Here is an 18,047-nt window from a genome sequence, read left to right on the forward strand (position 1 = left end):
ATTATTATATAAGAATTCTAACGTTATGTTGAATGAGACTGAAGACAGTGAACACTCGTGCTTGGTTCTTGATTTTAGGATGAATGTTTGTGGTATTTCCCCATTTAGTAGAATGATGGCTGTAAGTTTTTTATATATTGCCTTGATTATGTTGAGTTATGCTTTTTCTATTCATAATTTCTCCAGGGACTTTCAAAAGCCCTTTCTGCATCTACCAAGATATTCTCATGGTTTTTATCCTTGATTATATTTACATGTTACATTATACTTACTGATTTGTGCATGTTGAAACGCCCTTGAATTCCTATGATGAAACCAACTGCACTGTGGTGTGCATTTTTTTTCAAACAGGTTATTAAAACTGGTTTTCGAGAATTTCACTGGTAGTTTTGTAGATTTCTAAACATTGAGGAAATTAATCGTAGTTCCTTTTTGTTGTGTTCATAACTGTTAGCTGCTATGTCTAAATCATAGTAATATTGGTTTCATAGAATGAGTTAGGTAGCATTTCTTATCTTTCTATTTATGGAAAAATTTGAAGAGCATTGATGTTTTTCTATTAAGGTATGGCAGAATTCATTAAATCTATTGAGTTCTGGGCTGTTTTGAACTAGGACACATTACTGCTTTTATTTTATTGTTACACATGAATGCAAATGCACTATGCATGTCTTGTGCCGCAGAGTTCAGACAAGGGCTTCAGATCCCCTATAACTGCAAGTTGTGGATGTTATGAGCCACTACATGGGTGCTGTGAACCAACTCAAGCTTTCTGCAAGAGCAAAAGATGCTCTTAACTGCTAAACCATCTCTGTAGCTCACTACTTTGAGGTTTGGATGACCTGCTTATTGAAAATCAGATGTTGAAGCCACCCATTAATATTTTGTTTAGACTTTCTTATCATTCTTTTTTTAACAGGCTTCTGCTTTCTTGGTATATAGTTTTCTATCTGTTGACTCTCAGTCTGTATTTTGACAATGGGACATGTTTGTTTCAGACAGAAAACCGTGTATTGACCTAGTGAGTTACTCTTTTAATTGCATAGTTGAGGCCATTTATGTTTACAGTTTTTAACAAGAGATATTTACTGATTCCTTTCATTGTTTTACAATTAAATTGCTATTTTTTTTCTTTTTCTCTTATTCATCCTGGGTGACTGAGCTGTGCAAGTTTGAATCTTTCCTAGTTATGTGTTTGAATATTTGTCTCATTGCTTTTGTTTGTTTTCCTATGAATTTCACTCATGACCACCTTCCTTCTCTCTGTGTAAAATTTTTTTCAGATATTTTTCACAGCCTGTGCTCAGTGTTCATGAATGTTTAAGTTGTGATTCTTGTGTGAGTTATTTTCAACAACTTTGAAAGATATATTGTTGGTGGGTAGCTATTTTACTCCCAGAACCTAGATGAGGCCAATCTGTGCTTTTCTGAGTTTTAGGATCCTGCTGAGAGGTCTGAGATCATTTCGGTGAGCTTGCTGTTGTAATTGTTATTTTTCTTGTGGCTATTAATACTGTGTCTTTATTCTATAATAACATGGAAAGATTCTTTTCTGGTCATGGATGTTAGAGATTTTAAATACTTCCTATATTGTGCTTTCTATCCTTTGTTCCCCCAGAGCTGAGGACCGAACCCAGGACCTTGTGTTTACTAGGCAAGTGGTCTTCCCCCTGAGCTAAATCTGACTCCTGTGGTTCATATCTTTTTTTTTTTTTTTTTTTTGGCTTGTGATTTCCTCTTTTTTAATGTCACTGAGTAGGGTTTCTGTGCCTTTAGTTTAAAACTCAGCTCCTTCTACCCTGAGATTCCTTAATCTTTTGTTCATGTTTCAGAGTTCTTGAATGTTTTGGCCACACTTATTTTTTCTTTGGTTGCTAGTTGAATATAATAATTCCTAACCCCCCTTTTCTTTTTACAATCCTGTTATTCTTTCATCTTCTTGAACTAGTCTGCTAGTCTGCAATGGTTTCTACTATTTTGTTTTGTCAGATTGTTGATTTTTTTTTCCTGCTAGTCTACAATGATTTCCCCTATTTTGTTTTGTCAGATTATTGATTTTTTTTAATTTACAACATTTCTGATTTTTGCTGTTTGTTTATTCGTTTCAGGATCTTAATTTTCTTCCTTAATGTATATCCACAACACTCGCCTTGTTATTCAGATCCTGAACGGACTTTCTGATTTTATTAGTTTGTTTGTGTGCACCCTCTTTGAACTTACTCATGATTTTAAAAGTACAACTTCAAATCTTTTGGCATTTTAATCATTTTTTTATTTTTGGTTTGAGCTATTGAGAGGTGATAACTTTTACAATCAGTCATATTTTGCTTCCCATGTATAAGTCGTGCATTTCTATTTTGAAACTGATAAATTAAAATTAGGAGGCTCTGAGGGAGAGAGCCTACCTCCCACCTTACTCCTTTTCTTAAAAATTATTTTTATTTTATTTTTACAGTCCAGTTACTACCCCTTCCAGTATGCCCTCACACAGTTCCTCGTTCAATTCTCCACCCCACCCTCCCAGTTTCCAAAAGGATGTCCCCACCCCAGCCAGGCCTCCTGAATCCCTAGGACCTTATCTTCTCCCACTGGGGCCAGACCAGGCAGTCTTCTGTTGCATATGTGTCTGGGTTCTCGGGCTGGCTCCTGTATGCTGCCTGGTTGGTGGCTCAGTGACTGAGAGATCTCGGGACTCAGGTTAGTTGAGACTGCTGGTTTTCCTCCCACCTTACTTCTGTTGAGTGGTTTGTTGTACTACAGCATTCTTGAGACAGAGTCCACACCTCCTCTTTCTCCCCTGGAATTACACAGGTTTACGGACGTGAGACTGCTAAATTAGTCAGCGGAGGAAAGGCTCCCTCTGAAACCAACCATCTGGCAACTTGTTTTAGATTTGTTGAGATGCAGAATCAGGCCGTCTCCAGTCTACTACCTTCCAGTCTCCTGTTTGGTTCCCAGTCCTCTTCTGAGAATGCAAATGAGGCAACAGAAACAAGAGGCTCTGATTGGTGACGTTATCCACCCACTTCTGTCTGCCTTCAGACATGGTCTCGGGACTTCAGGAGCCTGCTTGAATTCCCACAGGCAGAGCCCCTGAGGGCCTCTGTGTACTACACAATTGCTTCTTCATACTTTGTGTCCCAAATGTACTGCACAGTGAAGAATTTCAGACCTTTAACTTCATGTTATTGATTTCACTGCCTGAAAAGATAATATTTGGGAGGTTTAACAGCATGCCCTGTGTAATCTATTGAGATTCAGATGCCATTTATTGGCTTTGGATGCCCTGCTTCCTTGATATCATGTAGATCCTCCCCTGGGGCGCAGGGTGAGCTTCAAATAATTCAGCTCAGATAGAGGGAGAGAAGTGTGTTCAGGCTTTCCCCCACTCTCTTGTGTGCCTTGAAGAGATACAGAGTGTGGCAGCACAAAGGGGTCTAATTTCTGACAGAAGAGCATCTGGAGGTGTCAGGAGAAAACCAGGGCACTCTAGCCCACTTCCCTGTCCCACTGTCTCATTGTTTTCATCTCTCACCACATCATTTCCCCTGGGACGCAGTGTCAGTGGTGGTAAACAGATGGGGAGGTGGAGAGATGGGGTTGAGTTTTGAGTCTGAAGAAATCACTGAGATCTGCTTGTGCTCACTTCCTGCTTCTGCACAGGTAGGGTGGGAATCGCAGCCATGGTAGATTAAAGAGCAGCTCCTAAATTATGTTTTCCTGGTCTTTAGAATAGAAATACACTTGACCCTGTTTCTGGGGCAACATTTCAAGACACCTACTTGGTCTCTGAACACTCAGATAGCATTAAACCTGATCTATACATACATGCAAACCTGCCTGTAATAGCTCACTATGGGAAGCCAATGCTGCATGAAATTGGCAGCGGTGATAAAACAGAACAACTCTAGGAGCATTCTGTAGTAGAAGTTATGAGGTCTTTCTCTTCTGAGCTGCATTAGTGTGTGGTCTTTGCCTTACTCCTGCGACGATATGAGATTGTGCAGACACGGATGATGTTGTGTGAGGGAACTGGCACAGGCGTTGTGATGCATGCTAGTCCATAGATGAGATGAACTCAAGCAGTGACATATGGCACTAATCCATCTCATCACCAAGAGGACTTCTGATTATCCCTCTATGCCTTTCTCTCCCCCTCTCACTGTATTTAACTCTTCCCAGTCCTTCATTTCTATTCCCCCCTTTATACCACCTGCACTCTATCCCCCCTTTTCTTGAGCTCCTACCCACAACTCCTTCTAGGTTTCCTGGATTCTATGGATACTCCAAATTAAACACATGTATTTAAATATTTAAAGCTAGCCTCAACATATAGGAATGTCTGACACTTATCTTTTGGGGTCTGGTTTTTTTCCATCGGAATGGTTTATTTTCATCTCTATCCAACTTACCTCTAAGTTTTATAATTTTATTTTTTTTCACGACTAAGTAACACACACACACACACACACACACACACACACACACACACACACACAATCACATTTTTTTCTTTATTGATTTGCTAGTTGATGACCATATGGGTTGTTTCTTGTTCCTGGCTTTTGTGAATAAAGTATTAATGAACATGGATGTGAAGCATCTCTGAAGTAAGATATAGAGCCCTTTGGGTATATTTCCAGGAGTGGTATAGCTGGATTATGTGGTAAATATATTTCTAGCTTTTACAGGAACCTGAATAATCATTTCCTTAGCAGCGGATGTGCCAGCTTTTACTCCCATCATTGTCAAATGAGTTCCTGTTTTCCACATCCACACCAGCATTTGGCTTTTTGTTTTGTTTATGTTTATTTGTTTTAATCTTAGCTATTCTGGCTCATGTAAGACAAAATCTCCTGGTAGATTTAATTTGCATTTCCATAATGGATAACGAGGCTGAAAGGTTTTAAAACAATTTCTCAGCCATTTGTATTTCACCTTCTGAGAACACTTTTGGTTCCATGCTCTAATTTTTAACTGAGTTGTTTGGTTTTACTTGCTTTTCACTTTTTTTGAGCACTTTGCATATTCAAGATACTAAGCTTCCATCAGATGCATATGTGATGAAGTCTTTCCCTCATTCTACTGTAGGCTGCTATTTCATCTGAAAGATGGCGCCCTTTGTGAATAGCAGCCATTTAGTTTCATGAGGCCTGATTGTCAATTATTGTTCTTAATACCTGCACAGCCAGGTTCCTTTCAGGAAGTTTATTTTCTGTACTTATTAGTTGAACCATTTCCATACTCAATCCTCTATCAGGTTCAGTGTATCAGATCTTATATAAAGGTCTTGGATCCACTTGAAGTTGAGTTTTGTCAGAGGTGAGATCATTACCATGCTATCATCATTACTTTGGTTCTATGATGTAATTTGAAATGAGAGACAGAGATACCTCCAGCAATGGTTTTATTGCTTAGGATTGTTTTGACCATCCTAGGTATTTTGTGTTTCCATATGAGTTTTGAGATTGTTTTTGCAATTTCAGAGAATTGCACTGTAATTTTGATGGGGGTTGAATTACATCTATAAATTGCTTTTGGTAGGTTGACCATTTTTATATCACCAATCCTGGCCTGAGTGTGAGAGGTCTTTCCATCTTCTGAGGTCTTTTCTAATATCTTAAATATATTCTTTTTCACACCCTTGGTTAGATTTTTTTCCAAGAATTTTGTTTGAGACTATTTTGAATAGTATTATTTCCCCAATTACTTTTCCAGTCTATTTCTTCTTTTTATATAGGAAAGTTACCAATGTTATATGTTAATTTTGAATCTTGCTACTATTCTGAACATATTTATCAGTTATGGTTTTCTGGTGGAATCTTTAAGGTATTGTATAATAGTCATAGCATCTGCCAATAAAAATACTTTGGTGTTTTCCTTCCCTATTGTACCTTCTTTATATCTTCTTTTACTTGTCTTACTGTTCTAGCTAAGGCTTCCAGCACTACATTAATCAAAAGTGGGGGGAGTCTTGTTCATAATTGCAGTGAAAATACTTTGAGTTTCCCAAGCTTAGCATAAGGTTGGCTGTGAGGTTGTTGTAAACCGTCTTCATTTCATTGACATAATTTCCTATAGCTGTGACTTCTGCAGGACTTTTATCATAAAGGGATGTTGAGTTTTGTCCATACCTTTCTTCATCCAGTGAAATGATAATATGCTTTATGTCCTGGAGACTATTTATGTAGTAGATTACAATCATTGACTTACATATGCTGAATTATCCTTGAATCTCTGGGATTACATCAGCTTCATCATATGAGCAATCTTTTAGATGTTTCTTAAATGTGCTTTGCAAGTATTTCATCGAGAATTTTTGTATCTATATTTATCAGGGAGATTGACTTATAATTCACTTTCTTTGTTGGGTCTTTATACAGTTTGGTATTGGGGCAATACTGGCTTTGTAGAAGGAATTTGGAAGTGTTTTCAGGTTTGAGAGCTTGCTAGAAGAATTTTAAGATCCAGAGACAATTGACATCTTCAGGGACACAATATTTCCAAAGCCAGACAGTGCTATTACACTCATGAACTTATTGCACCTATGACTGCATATAGAAGATCAGACAAAATTAAGCTAATCAAACTCCCAGCATGGCTGTGGTGGGGGAGGGTTCACAAAGCCTCTCCGATCTCTGGGAATTGAATAACAAGTATGGCACTGTTGGCAGGAGAAGAGTCAGTTTTCTTCAATTCCTGAATGTTATCATGCTCCAGTAGACTGTTCTACACTCATATACAGTAAGTGGAGTTAGAAAGTTAAAAAAAAGAGCGCAGGAAAGTGAGACAGAACAATGGTGGTTGAGACAAAGGAGTAGTTAGAGAAAAGGAAACATGATGGATTTGAAGGAACACATTATATGCATGTAGGAAACTCACAAATAATACAAAAGGTAAAAGGACTTGTGAACACTATTGCTAGTGTGGCAATACACTGTGGACACTTTGGACAGGATGGAGTGGGAAAGTGTGTGATTGTACTATACTTAAATGATGGGCAGTGTGGAATTTATGAATGATGAATCTATACTTACTATTTTCAGTCCACTGTTGACTGTGGGTAACTGAAACCCAGTGCAGTTGTTGATTTTTTTTTTCTTGAGGTGGCTAAATGCCCCTCAAGAAGCAACGTATCAAGGCATGGCTCACTCTGGCTTAGAGTTTAAGGTAAGAGAGTACACCATGGATGGCATGGTCTGGTGGCAAATGGCTCCATGCTCGCAGGAGTATTGATCTGAGACTCCTCACATTTTAGAGGAACAGGAGGCAGACAGGGAATGAGAAGTATAACAGGGCTATAAAACCCCATGGTCCTGTCCCAATAAACCATTTCTTCCCACAAGGCTCTACCACCTAAAGGTTCTATAGTCTTCCAAAACAGCACTGGGGACCAAATGTCCAAACAAATAAGCCCAAGGAGGGCATTCCACATTGAAAACACTCTATTCTTGGCCCCCACACTGTCATGGTAATTTCATACTGCAAAATACATTCATTCCAACTTTGAAAGTCCCCATGGTCTTTATCTGTCCCCGTACTATTCAAAAGTCCAAAGTCTCTTCTGAAACTCGATACAATCTAACTGTAAACCTCTATAAAATAAAGACAAAAAAAAGTCAAGCCCCATACTTATAATATACAAGGATCAGTACAAACATTCCTATTCCAAAAAGAGAAAAACTGGAGGGCAAGCAAGGAAATATTGAACTAGAGCAATATGGAAATATGAAAATTCTCCATGAAGCTGGTGCTGGCATCATGTGGGCTCCAGCAGGCTTGGGTTCCCCAGCCTCTTCAGTTCTGCTGCCTGTGGCACAGAGAACTTCTCTCTTAGGTGTGCTCCACTCTTTCCCTACAGGTTTCCTCAAGTGTCTCAGGAATGAGGTCACTGGGTCAGCATGCACACACAAATATCAATGTTGTGATCCTAGGACAGGTTCAAAGCATGCATGCCTAGATTTGTCCCATGAAAGTGTTTTCTGGAGGTTTTTACTGTCAGTTGACCAAGTGCCTTAGGGTTGCAGCCTCTGGACTCTGAGGGGACCCACAGCATGCGTGCATGTATCTCAGGGTCATGGTTATTGACACACATGCTTGAAAACTGCAGTCACTAGTGCCTTTATTGGGCTCTGAGCTTCCAGAGAGCGGCAAGGCTGCTCCTTTCATCTTCCGAATCTATGCCTGATTTTTCAGTGTTGAGTCCACAGCCATTATTCATTGTCCACATTTAAGTGTTAAAATCTGGTCAGATGTCTCCTTTGTAGATTTAGAGAGGCTTAGCAAAGATGCTTTGCTAGCACGTGGTGGTTGAAGTGAATGAAATCCAGGCATAGAATGGAATGTAAGTGAGAGGTTGACACTCCCTTTCTTCCTCCTCCACTTTCTCCTCCTTCTCCTCCTCTTCTCTCTCCCCCTGTCCTGAGTGTCATTCCCTCTGGCTGTCTTGCAGGTATGCATCGTGCAGAAGCGAGACACAAAGAAGATGTATGCCATGAAGTACATGAACAAGCAAAAGTGTGTGGAGAGGGATGAGGTTCGGAACGTGTTCCGGGAGCTGCAGATCATGCAGGGATTAGAACACCCCTTCCTGGTGAACCTATGGTGAGTGGGAGGCAGCTTCGCCCTAAAGAATGGTGTCCTGGCACTGCCAGAAGGGAAAGAACACAGGTTCTGGGTGCATAACCTCCCAAGTATTCTGTAGGGTATGATCACTAATGAGCCATCAAGAATTCATTTTTACCATATTTTCTGACTTAATCAGAATTGAAAAAAATTGGTTCTGTGTATTTGAGGACATATGTAGCAGGTTTCATGGTGTCCTGAACCCAGTATTTTATAAAGTCCCACACATTGTCTTAATGGCAAGAAGGGCTTGGAGCTTGGGTTTCACTCTATATAGCATGGTTTTTCTGCATGGAGATGTTCTTCTGCCATTTGAATTTGATACCCAGTCTACTATAATCCATGTTTCTGAAATTTCTCTCCATCCCCATCCCTGACCATTATTTCCACTTTTAAATTTGCAGCCTAGCAATGCTGACCTGCTGATGGGTCCCTGTCTCTGGGCCTCCTTCTGCTAAGTTAGTCAGGCACCCCAAAGTCCTCCACTGTTCCCAAGATGTCACTTGTGCATTTTAAGTGCCCTCATAAATTTTTTCCTATTATTTTATTATCTCCATCTTACAGATGGGTCACTGACTCATGTTACTAGTGAGCAGACAGAAGAGACTTGAAGGCAGGCTTTCTGCCTTTATGGCCTCCACCCACCTCCTTGATAAGTAGTTCCTGGCTTTGCCAGTTGCCCTACCAACCTTCCTCTTGGCATATTACTTTCTTCTGGTTATACTGTGCAGCCTTCTTGCCCTCCTAGGAGTCTGAGTATAATGGAGGTGCTCCTTGGGTTCATAAGGACGCTGTGACTTGTATTAACTGTATACCAGCTCCAGAATTCATTTCATAGAGGGTGAATTATTGCAGCCCTGAGAAAGCTCTCATCACTCTTCCCCACTGACAGGCTCTGTGATTGGCACCAGTGGAAGCCTAGCATTGATTAGTTTCCATGACAGTTTTGTCTCTGTAGAATGAATGATCTATGTTCCTGAGCTGTGATAACCCAGGCTGAACTGCCAAGTGCAATATTTTCACCTGTGTAAAGTGAAGCTGTGGTTCTCTCCTGGGATGAAGACAACCCCAGTGAAGGGAAAGTGGAAGAAAAATGGCAAGATAGACGGTGGGGGTTAATATAGTGCCTAGGGATCAGCCATGCTAAGGAAAGGAGGAGAGGAGAGACACCATGTCTGAGAACAGGGAGGCATTGCTGGCAGATGAAGGAGCCAAGAGAGTGGGAACCAGTTGTACAGCTGTCTGGGTCCAGGGCAGCCAAGGTAGAATATAGAATTTAGTAAAGTAATAACTTGGGATTATCAGTGGGAGGTAATTAACCTTATGGAGGTTAGGAAGTGGGCCAGCCGTGACATTGTTTAAGGCATATCAAAATATAAAAGCTGTGTGTGTGTGTGTTTCATTCAGGAATACAAACTATTAGGGTGGCTAGTGAGCCCTCTGATGGGATTTATTCAATTGATTAATTCAACAACTGCCAGTCTGTCAGACAAGGCATATCTTCCCAAAATGCAGATCTGACTTATAGATGAAGTATTACTTTGATTCCCCAAAGTCCACAGAACAATGTCTACCAAGGCTGGGCTCTGATTCAGTGTCCAGTCTATCCCCCACTCCTATCTTTCTGTCTGTTCCTCACTACTGTCTTGGTGCATTTTACTGCAGCGATCCTGAGTGGTCTCTATGTGGTGAGACTGTTTTGCTCATCTCTTCAGGCCCTCAGTCACCTGTCCCTCCGCTGGAACTCCACAGTCAGGGTTTCCCCAAGGAAGCCTGCTCCTTCCCCTGCAAGCCTCCATTTAATAAGCAAGTGCTCACTGGATTCCTGGTGGAAGCCAGGCACTGTCCTGTTTCTATACCATTCATAGACGGTATAGCTCTGCATCCTCCCAAGGATGCTCAGCTGTTATAGGACAGGGCAGCAATATTGAGTTCATCTGCCTTCTCTATTAGCTCTTCTCCTAGAGGAACCTTGGCATCCTCTTCATTATGCCTCGTGTATCTGGTACAAAGGAGATTCAGTTGTTTAATATTGCTATGTTTGCTAGATGCTGTAGTATATAAAAGTGCCAGAAATGAGCCCTGTCACCCCTGTCTTCCTGTCAGAGCAGAGCAGACAGTATCACACTAGAAGCACCATGTTACAACCCTCCTCCCTCCATGACTCTCTCTCTCTGGTATGCCTATCATTACTACAATAGTGAGATTCCAAACAGCCACCATATCCTGGGGGACTGGGCATCCCAGTCAAGCCCTGACACATAGAAGGGCAATGCTGGTGAGGTTTGTGACAACTCTAACTATGATGTGATTGGCTTCCATGCATCTAAGACACTCTCATCACCACGGTAACCTTGGGCACCAGAGGAAGAGGCTGTGCTGCCTTGCTTAGGGTTCTTTCTTGTCTTGAACTGTCCTGGCATATACACTGTTCTTGGTATCTTGGCTCCAGCTGTGAGGACTCCAGGATTTCATTCTTATTGTGATGGTCAGGGGCTGCTATTCTGAATGGAGAGGGGGGCTCTAAGTATGAGCCATGTGCACCTTGACACTCAGCTGTGTGAGAGGCCGGTGGCTACACTGAAAATCAAGGCTTAGGAGTGGTGCAGCTGAGCCAGGGGGTGACTGGATGTTAGTAAGTTATGTTGGGCTGCCATGCCGTGGCACCTTTATGCAGATTTCTCTTGATTACTTTCTGAGTTTTCCATGTGTTCTTCTGTAACTAAACCACAGACTTAATGTTGCCTCATGTATGCATTTGTCACTTTCCTCCTTGTGGTGCCCAATTAGCAGAGGAAACCAACCAAAATGGGAAGGGATTAATTTTGGCTCACAGTTTGAGGAATTACAGTCTATGGTGGGGTGGAAGGATGGAAACTGGGACTCTGTCTGAGGCAGTAAGCACTAGTGGCATAACTTGTTATATCTCAGTAGATCAGGAAGCAGGGAATTCCATAGGAACAGGATACAGGTCATACAACTCATCCCCCACCCCCACCCCATCTCTCACTTGCTCCAGCTCAGATCAACATCCCAATATCCCACAACTTCTCCAAACAGCACCATCAACTGAAAACCCAGTGGACAAGCACATAGACCAGTGGGGACTCTTCACACTGAGATCACCTCATGAGACCACACCGCCATGTTTTTCTACCATTGTAGTGACAGTGATTTATGGTCACTTTTTTTTTCAATTTTATTGGATATTTTCTGTATTTCCATTTCAAATGTTATACCCTCTCCCCGCCACTCTCCTCTCTCCTCCCCATCAACTTGCTTCTATGAAGGTGCTCCCTCTCCCAATCACCCTCTTTATCTCAGTGCCTTGTATGAGATAATGTTGTTCTTCCAATGAGGTTGGAAACCTTTCAGCTCCTTCAGTCCTTCCTCTAGCTCTTTCATTGTGGTCCCCGTGTTCATTCCGATGGTTAACTGCAAGCATCCTCATCTGTATCTATATGACTCTGGCAGAGCCTCTGAGGAGACATCCATATCTGGGTCCTACCAGTAAATACTTCTTGGCATCAGCAATAGGGCTTGAGTTTGGTGGCTGCATATGGGGTAGATTTATGGTCATTTATGGAGTGAGGCTCTTTCTCTTCAAACTCAGTGTATCCTTAGTACTGTCTTATGAGATGGACATTTACATCTTCTGCTTCCAGTTGGAGAGGCCAAAGTCAGAGATTTGAATTATTCACACAGATTACAAGCTCCCCCAAGGCAGAACTGAGATGAGGAGCCAGAATACAATAGTAAATTCTTAACCAGCTCTCTTGGGTTAGGAAAAAGAGGACAAGCCCTGGTTCCTGGTCTTCTATTCTTTGAGGAGTAGAGGCACCAATTTCTTATTTAAATCTAACAAGCTAGTGTAAGACAGCTTGAAATTTTTCTGAAAAACTTACAGTTGAGCTTTGGTATTAATACAAGCTGTCCCCTGACTATCCTACTGGGCTCAGATCTTATAATACTGCCCAGGGTCTCTCAGCTTCGCTCTGCAAGTTGGCTCATAGCTAAGCCTCTAAAACACCAAGATGAGAGAGGGATACGTTTTAACACAGAGAAAAGGGATGATGAGTAGGTGCTGGGCAGAGTAGCAGAGGCAGAAAATGGTCCATGGTCTTGATGGGTGCAGCCTTTTTTTCCTCCTGATTTTATTGGATATATTTTATTTACATTTGAAATGTTAACCTCTTTCCTGGATTCCTCTCCATATCCCCTCTACCTGCTTCTATGATGGTGTACACCCATCCATTCACCCCCTCCCACCTCCCCATGCTGAGATCCCCCTACACTGCAGCAACAAACCTCGGCAGGACCAAAGGGGTCTCCTCCCATTGATGCCTAAAAATGCCACCCTCTGCTACATGTGCAGCTGGAGCCATGGGTCCATCCGTGTGTACTCTTTGGATAGTGGTTTAGTCCCTGGGAGCTCTGGTTGTTTGGTATTGTTGTTCTTATGGGGTGGCAAATCCCTTCAACTCCTTCAGTTCTGTCTCTAATTCCTTAATTAAGTACCCCATTCTCAGACATATGGTTGGCTCTGAGTATCCGCCTCTGTATTTTTTATGCTCTGGCAGAGCCTCTCAGGAGACAGCTGTATCAGGCTCTTGTCAGCATGCATTTCTTGGCATCATCAATATTGTTTGGGTTTAGTGGCTGAATATGGGCTGGGTCACCAGGTGAAGCAGGCTCTAGATGGCCTTTGTTTCATTCTGTTTCAAACTTTATCTCCATATTTTCTCCTGTAAATATTTTTGTTCTCCCTTCTAAAAAAGACTAAAGTATTTTCATGTTGGTCATCCTTCTTCTTGAGCTTCATGTGGTCTGTGAATTGTTTCTTGGGTATTCCAAGCTTTTAGGCTAATATCCACTTATCAGAGAGTACACACCATGGGTGTATTTTTTGTGATTGGGTTACCTCACTCAGGATGATATTTTCTAGTTCCACCCATTTGCCTAAGAATTTCATGAACTCATTATTTTTAATAGCTGAGTGGTACTCATTGTATAAATGTACTAATTTTTGGTATCCATTTCTCTGTTGAAGGACATCTGAGTTTTTTCCAGCTTCTGGCTATTATAAATAAGGCTGTTATGAACATAGTGGAGTATATATCCTTGTTATATGTTGGAGCATCTATTGGGTATATACCCAGGAGTGGTGTAGATGGGTCCTCAGGTAGCACTATGTCCAATTTTATGAGGAGCCTTCAGACTTATTTCTAGAGTGTTTGTATAAGCTTGCAATCCCACCAACAGTGGAGGAGTGTTCCTAATTCTCCAAATCCTCACCAGCATCTGCGGTCACCTTAGTTTTTGATCTTAGCCATTCTGACTGGTATGAGGTGGAATCTCAGGGTTATTTTGATTTGCATTTCCCTGATGACTAAGGATGATTATTTCTTTAGGTGTTTCTAAACCCTTCAATATTTCTCAGCTGAGAATTCTTTCTTTCTGTACCATATTTTTAATAGGGTTATTTAATTCTCTGAAATCTAACTTCTTGAGTTCTTTGTATATATTAGATATTAGCCCTCTATTGGATATAGGGTTGGTAAAGATCTTTTCCCAATCTGTTGGTTGCTGTTTTGTCTGAATGACAGTGTCCTTTGCCTTACAGAAGCTTTGCAATTCTATGAGGTCCAATTTGTCTATTCTTGATCTTTGATCCTAAGCCTTTCATGTTTTGTTCAAGAATTTCCCCAGTGGCAATGTGTTCAAGGTTCTTCACCACTTTCTCTTCTATTTGTTTGAGTCTATCTGGTTTTATGTGGAGAACCTTGATCCATCTGAACTGGAGCTTTGTACAGGGAGATAAGTATGGATAGGTTTGCATTCTTCTACATGCTGACCACCAGTTGAACCAGCACCATTTGTTTAAAATGCTGTCTTTTTTTTTCCACTGGATGGTTTTAGTTCCTTTGTCAAAGATCAAGTGACCATAGGTGTGTGGCTTAATTTCTGGTCTTCAATTCTATTCCAATGATTTACCTTCCTGTCTCTATACCAATACCATACATTTAAAAAAAATCACTATGGCTCTGTAATATAGCTTGAGGTCAAAAATGGTGATTCCCACAAATATTCTTTTATTGTTGAGAATAGTTTTTGCTATCCTGGGTTTTTTGTTATTCCAAATGAATATGCAAATTTGTCTTTCTAACTTTATGAAGAGTTGAGTTGGAATTTGGATGGAGATTGCATTGAATCTATAGATTGCTTTTGGCAAGGTGGCCATTTTTACTATATTAATCTTGCCAATCCATGAGTAGGGGAGAGCTTTTCATCTTTTGAGATCTTCAATTTCTCTCTTCAGATACTTGAAGTTCTGTTCATTCAGATTTTTCACTTGCTTGGTTAGAGTGACACTCAGGTATTTTATATTATTTGGTACTATTGTGAAGGGTGTCATTTCACTAATTTCTTTCTCAGCCTTTTTATTCTTTGAGTAGAGAAAGGGTACTGATTTGTATGGGTTAATTTTACATCCAGCCACTTTGCTGAAGTTGTTGTTGAGCTCCAAGAGTTTTCTGGTGGAATTTTTGGGGTCACTTGAGTATACTATCATGTCATCTGCAAATAGTGATGTTTTGACTTCTATCTCTCCAATTTGTTTCTCTTTGTTCTTTTTTGTTGTCTAATTGCTCTGGCTAGAACTTCGAGTTCTATATTGAGTAGGTAGGGAGAGAGTGGGCAGCCTTGTCTAGTCTCTGATTATAGTGGGATTGTTTCAAATTTCTCTCTAGTTAGTTTGATGTTGGCTACTAGTTTGCTGTATATTCCTTTCACTATGTTTAGTTATGGGCCTCGAATTCTTGATCTTTCCAAGACTTTTACCATGAAGGGGTGTTGAATTTTGTCAAACGCTTTCCCAGTATCTAATGAGATGATCATTTGTTTATATAATGGGTTACATTGATGGATTTTTATATAGTGAACCAGCCCTGTATCCCTAGGATGAAACCTACTTAATCATGATGAATTATGGTTTTGATGTGTTCTTGGATTTGATTTGCAAGAACTTTATTGAGTATTTTTTTCATCAATATTCACAAGGGAAATTGGTCTGAAGTTTTCATTTTTGGGTCTTTGTTTGGTTAAGGTATAAGCATAATTGTGTCTTCATATAAAGAACTGGGTAGTGTTTCTTCTATCTCTATTTTGTGAAATAGTTTGAAGAGTATTGGTATTAGGTCTTCTATGAAGGTCTGATAGAATTCTGCACTAAACCGCTAAACCCATTTCTGGGCTTTTTTTTGGGGGGGGGTTTAGAAGACTTTTGATGACTTCTTTTATTCCTTTACATGTTATGGGACTGTTTTGATGGTTTATCTGATCCTGATCTAACATTGGTACCTGGTATCTGTGTAGAACATTGCACATTTCATCCAGATTTTCTAGTTTTGTTGAGTATAGGCTTTTGTAGTAGGATCTGATTATTTTTTGAATTTCCTTAGTTTCTGTTGTTATGTCTCCCTTTTCATTTAGAATTTTGTTAACTTGAATAGTTTCTGTGTGCCCTCTGGTTAGTGTAAGTGTTTATCTGTCTTGTTGATTATCTCAAAGAATCAATTCCTGGTTTTGTTGATTCTTTGTATAGTTCTTTTTGTGTCAGTTAGGTTAATTTCGGCCCTGAGTTTGATTATTTCTTACCATCTACTCCACTTGGGTGCATTTGCCTCCTTTTGTTCTAGAGCTTTTAGGTAATCTGTCAAGCTGGATGTGTATGCTCTCTAGTTTCTTTTAAGAGGCACTCAGAACTATGAGTTTTCCTCTTACCACTGTTTTCATTATGTCCCATAAGTTTGGGTATGTTGTGCCTTCATTTTCATTAAATTCTAAAACATCTTTAATTTCTTTTTTTATTTCTCCCTTGACCAAGTTCCCCATGAGTGAGCCTGGTTCAGCTTCCATGTATATGTGGGTCTTTGTTTTTGTTGTTGTTCTTGTTATTGAAGACCAGTCTTTGTCCATGGTGATATGATAGGATGCATGGGATTATTTCAATTTTCCTGTATCTGTTAAGGCCTGTTTTGTGACCAGTTTTGGAGAAAGTACCATGAGGTGCTGAGAAGAAGGTATATTCTTTAGTTTTAGAATGAAATATTCTATAGATATCTTTTAAATTCATTTGCTTCATAACTTCTGTTAGTTTTACTATGTTTCTGTTTATTTTCTGTATCTATGATCTATCCACTAATGAGAGTGGCCTTTTAAAATCTCCCACTATTATTGTGTGAGGTACAATGTGTACTTTGAGCTTTAGTAAGGTTTCTTTTATAAATGTAGGTGCTCTTGCATTTGGAGCATGGATATATAGAATTGAGGTTTCATCTTGGTGGAGTGATGAAATCTTGGAGATTTTTTTGGGAAGTACGAAGTGTCCTTCCTTATCTTTTTTGCTAACTTTTGGTTGAATGTTGATTTTAACTGACATTAGAATGGCTACTCCAGCTTGTTTCATGGGACCATTTTCTTAGCAAGTTGTTTTCCAGCCTTTTACTCTGAGGTAGTGTGTCTTTTTCACTGAGGTGTGCTTCCTGTATGCAGCAAAATGTTGGATTGTCCTTAAGTATCCAGTCTGTTTGTCTGTGTCTTTTCATTAGAGAATTGAGTCCATTGATGTTGAGAGACATTAGGGACCAGTGATGGTTGTTTCCTATTATTTTTGTTGTTAGAGTTGGTATTATGTTTGTGTGGCTGTCTTCTTTTGGTGTAGTTGAAAAAATATTACTTTGTTTCTTTTCTATGATGTAGTCCCCCCCCCACCTTGTGTTGGAATTTTCCATATATTATCCTTTGTAGGACTGTATTTGTGAAAAGATATTTTGTAAATTTGGTTTTGTCATGGAATATCTTTGTTTCTCAGTCTATGTTAATTGAATGTTTTGCTGGATATAGTAACATGGGCTGGTATTTGTGGTCTCTTAGATTCTGTTTGACATCTTCCCAGTATCTTCTTGCTTTCATAGTCTCTGTTGAGAAATCTAGTTTCATTTTGATAGGTCTGCCTTTGTATATTATTTGGCCATTTCCCCAAACTGCTTTTAATATTCTTTCTTTCTTTTGTGCATTTGCTGTTTTGACTATCACGTGATGGGAGAAATTTATTTTCTGGTCCAACCTATTTGGAGTTTTTTAGGCTTCTTGTACACTTATGAGCATCTCTTTCTTTAGGTTAGAGAAATTTTCTTCTATGTTGTTGAAGATGATTAGTGGCCCTTTATGTTCAGAATCTTTGCTATTATCCCCAGGTTTGATCTTCTTATTGTGTCCTGGATTTCGTGGATGCTTTGGCTTAGGAAATTTTGCATTTTGCATTTTCTTTAACGGTTGTGTCAATGTTTTCTATTCTATTTTCTTCCCGAGATTCTCTTTTCTACCTTTTGTATTCTTTTGGTGATGCTTGCGTCTGTGAC

The 18,047-nt window shown here is 40.0% G+C and overlaps 1 protein-coding gene across 2 annotated transcripts in view; it reads left to right on the forward strand.

Annotated features, from left to right (window-relative positions):
* The window catches only part of STK32B (serine/threonine kinase 32B), a gene marked incomplete at both ends in the record, with an annotated part of 241,085 nt that overhangs the window by 67,703 nt on the left and 155,335 nt on the right, over positions 1-18,047 (forward strand). For both annotated transcript variants that reach the window (XM_080928587.1, XM_080928588.1), the window contains one exon: positions 8,453-8,604. In XM_080928587.1, coding sequence (XP_080784713.1) covers positions 8,453-8,604 — 152 coding nt within the window. The remainder of the gene's footprint in view (positions 1-8,452; positions 8,605-18,047) is intronic.

Source organism: Micromys minutus (genome assembly GCF_963924665.1).
Source record: "Micromys minutus genome assembly, chromosome: 1".
Taxonomy (NCBI): domain Eukaryota; kingdom Metazoa; phylum Chordata; class Mammalia; order Rodentia; family Muridae; genus Micromys; species Micromys minutus.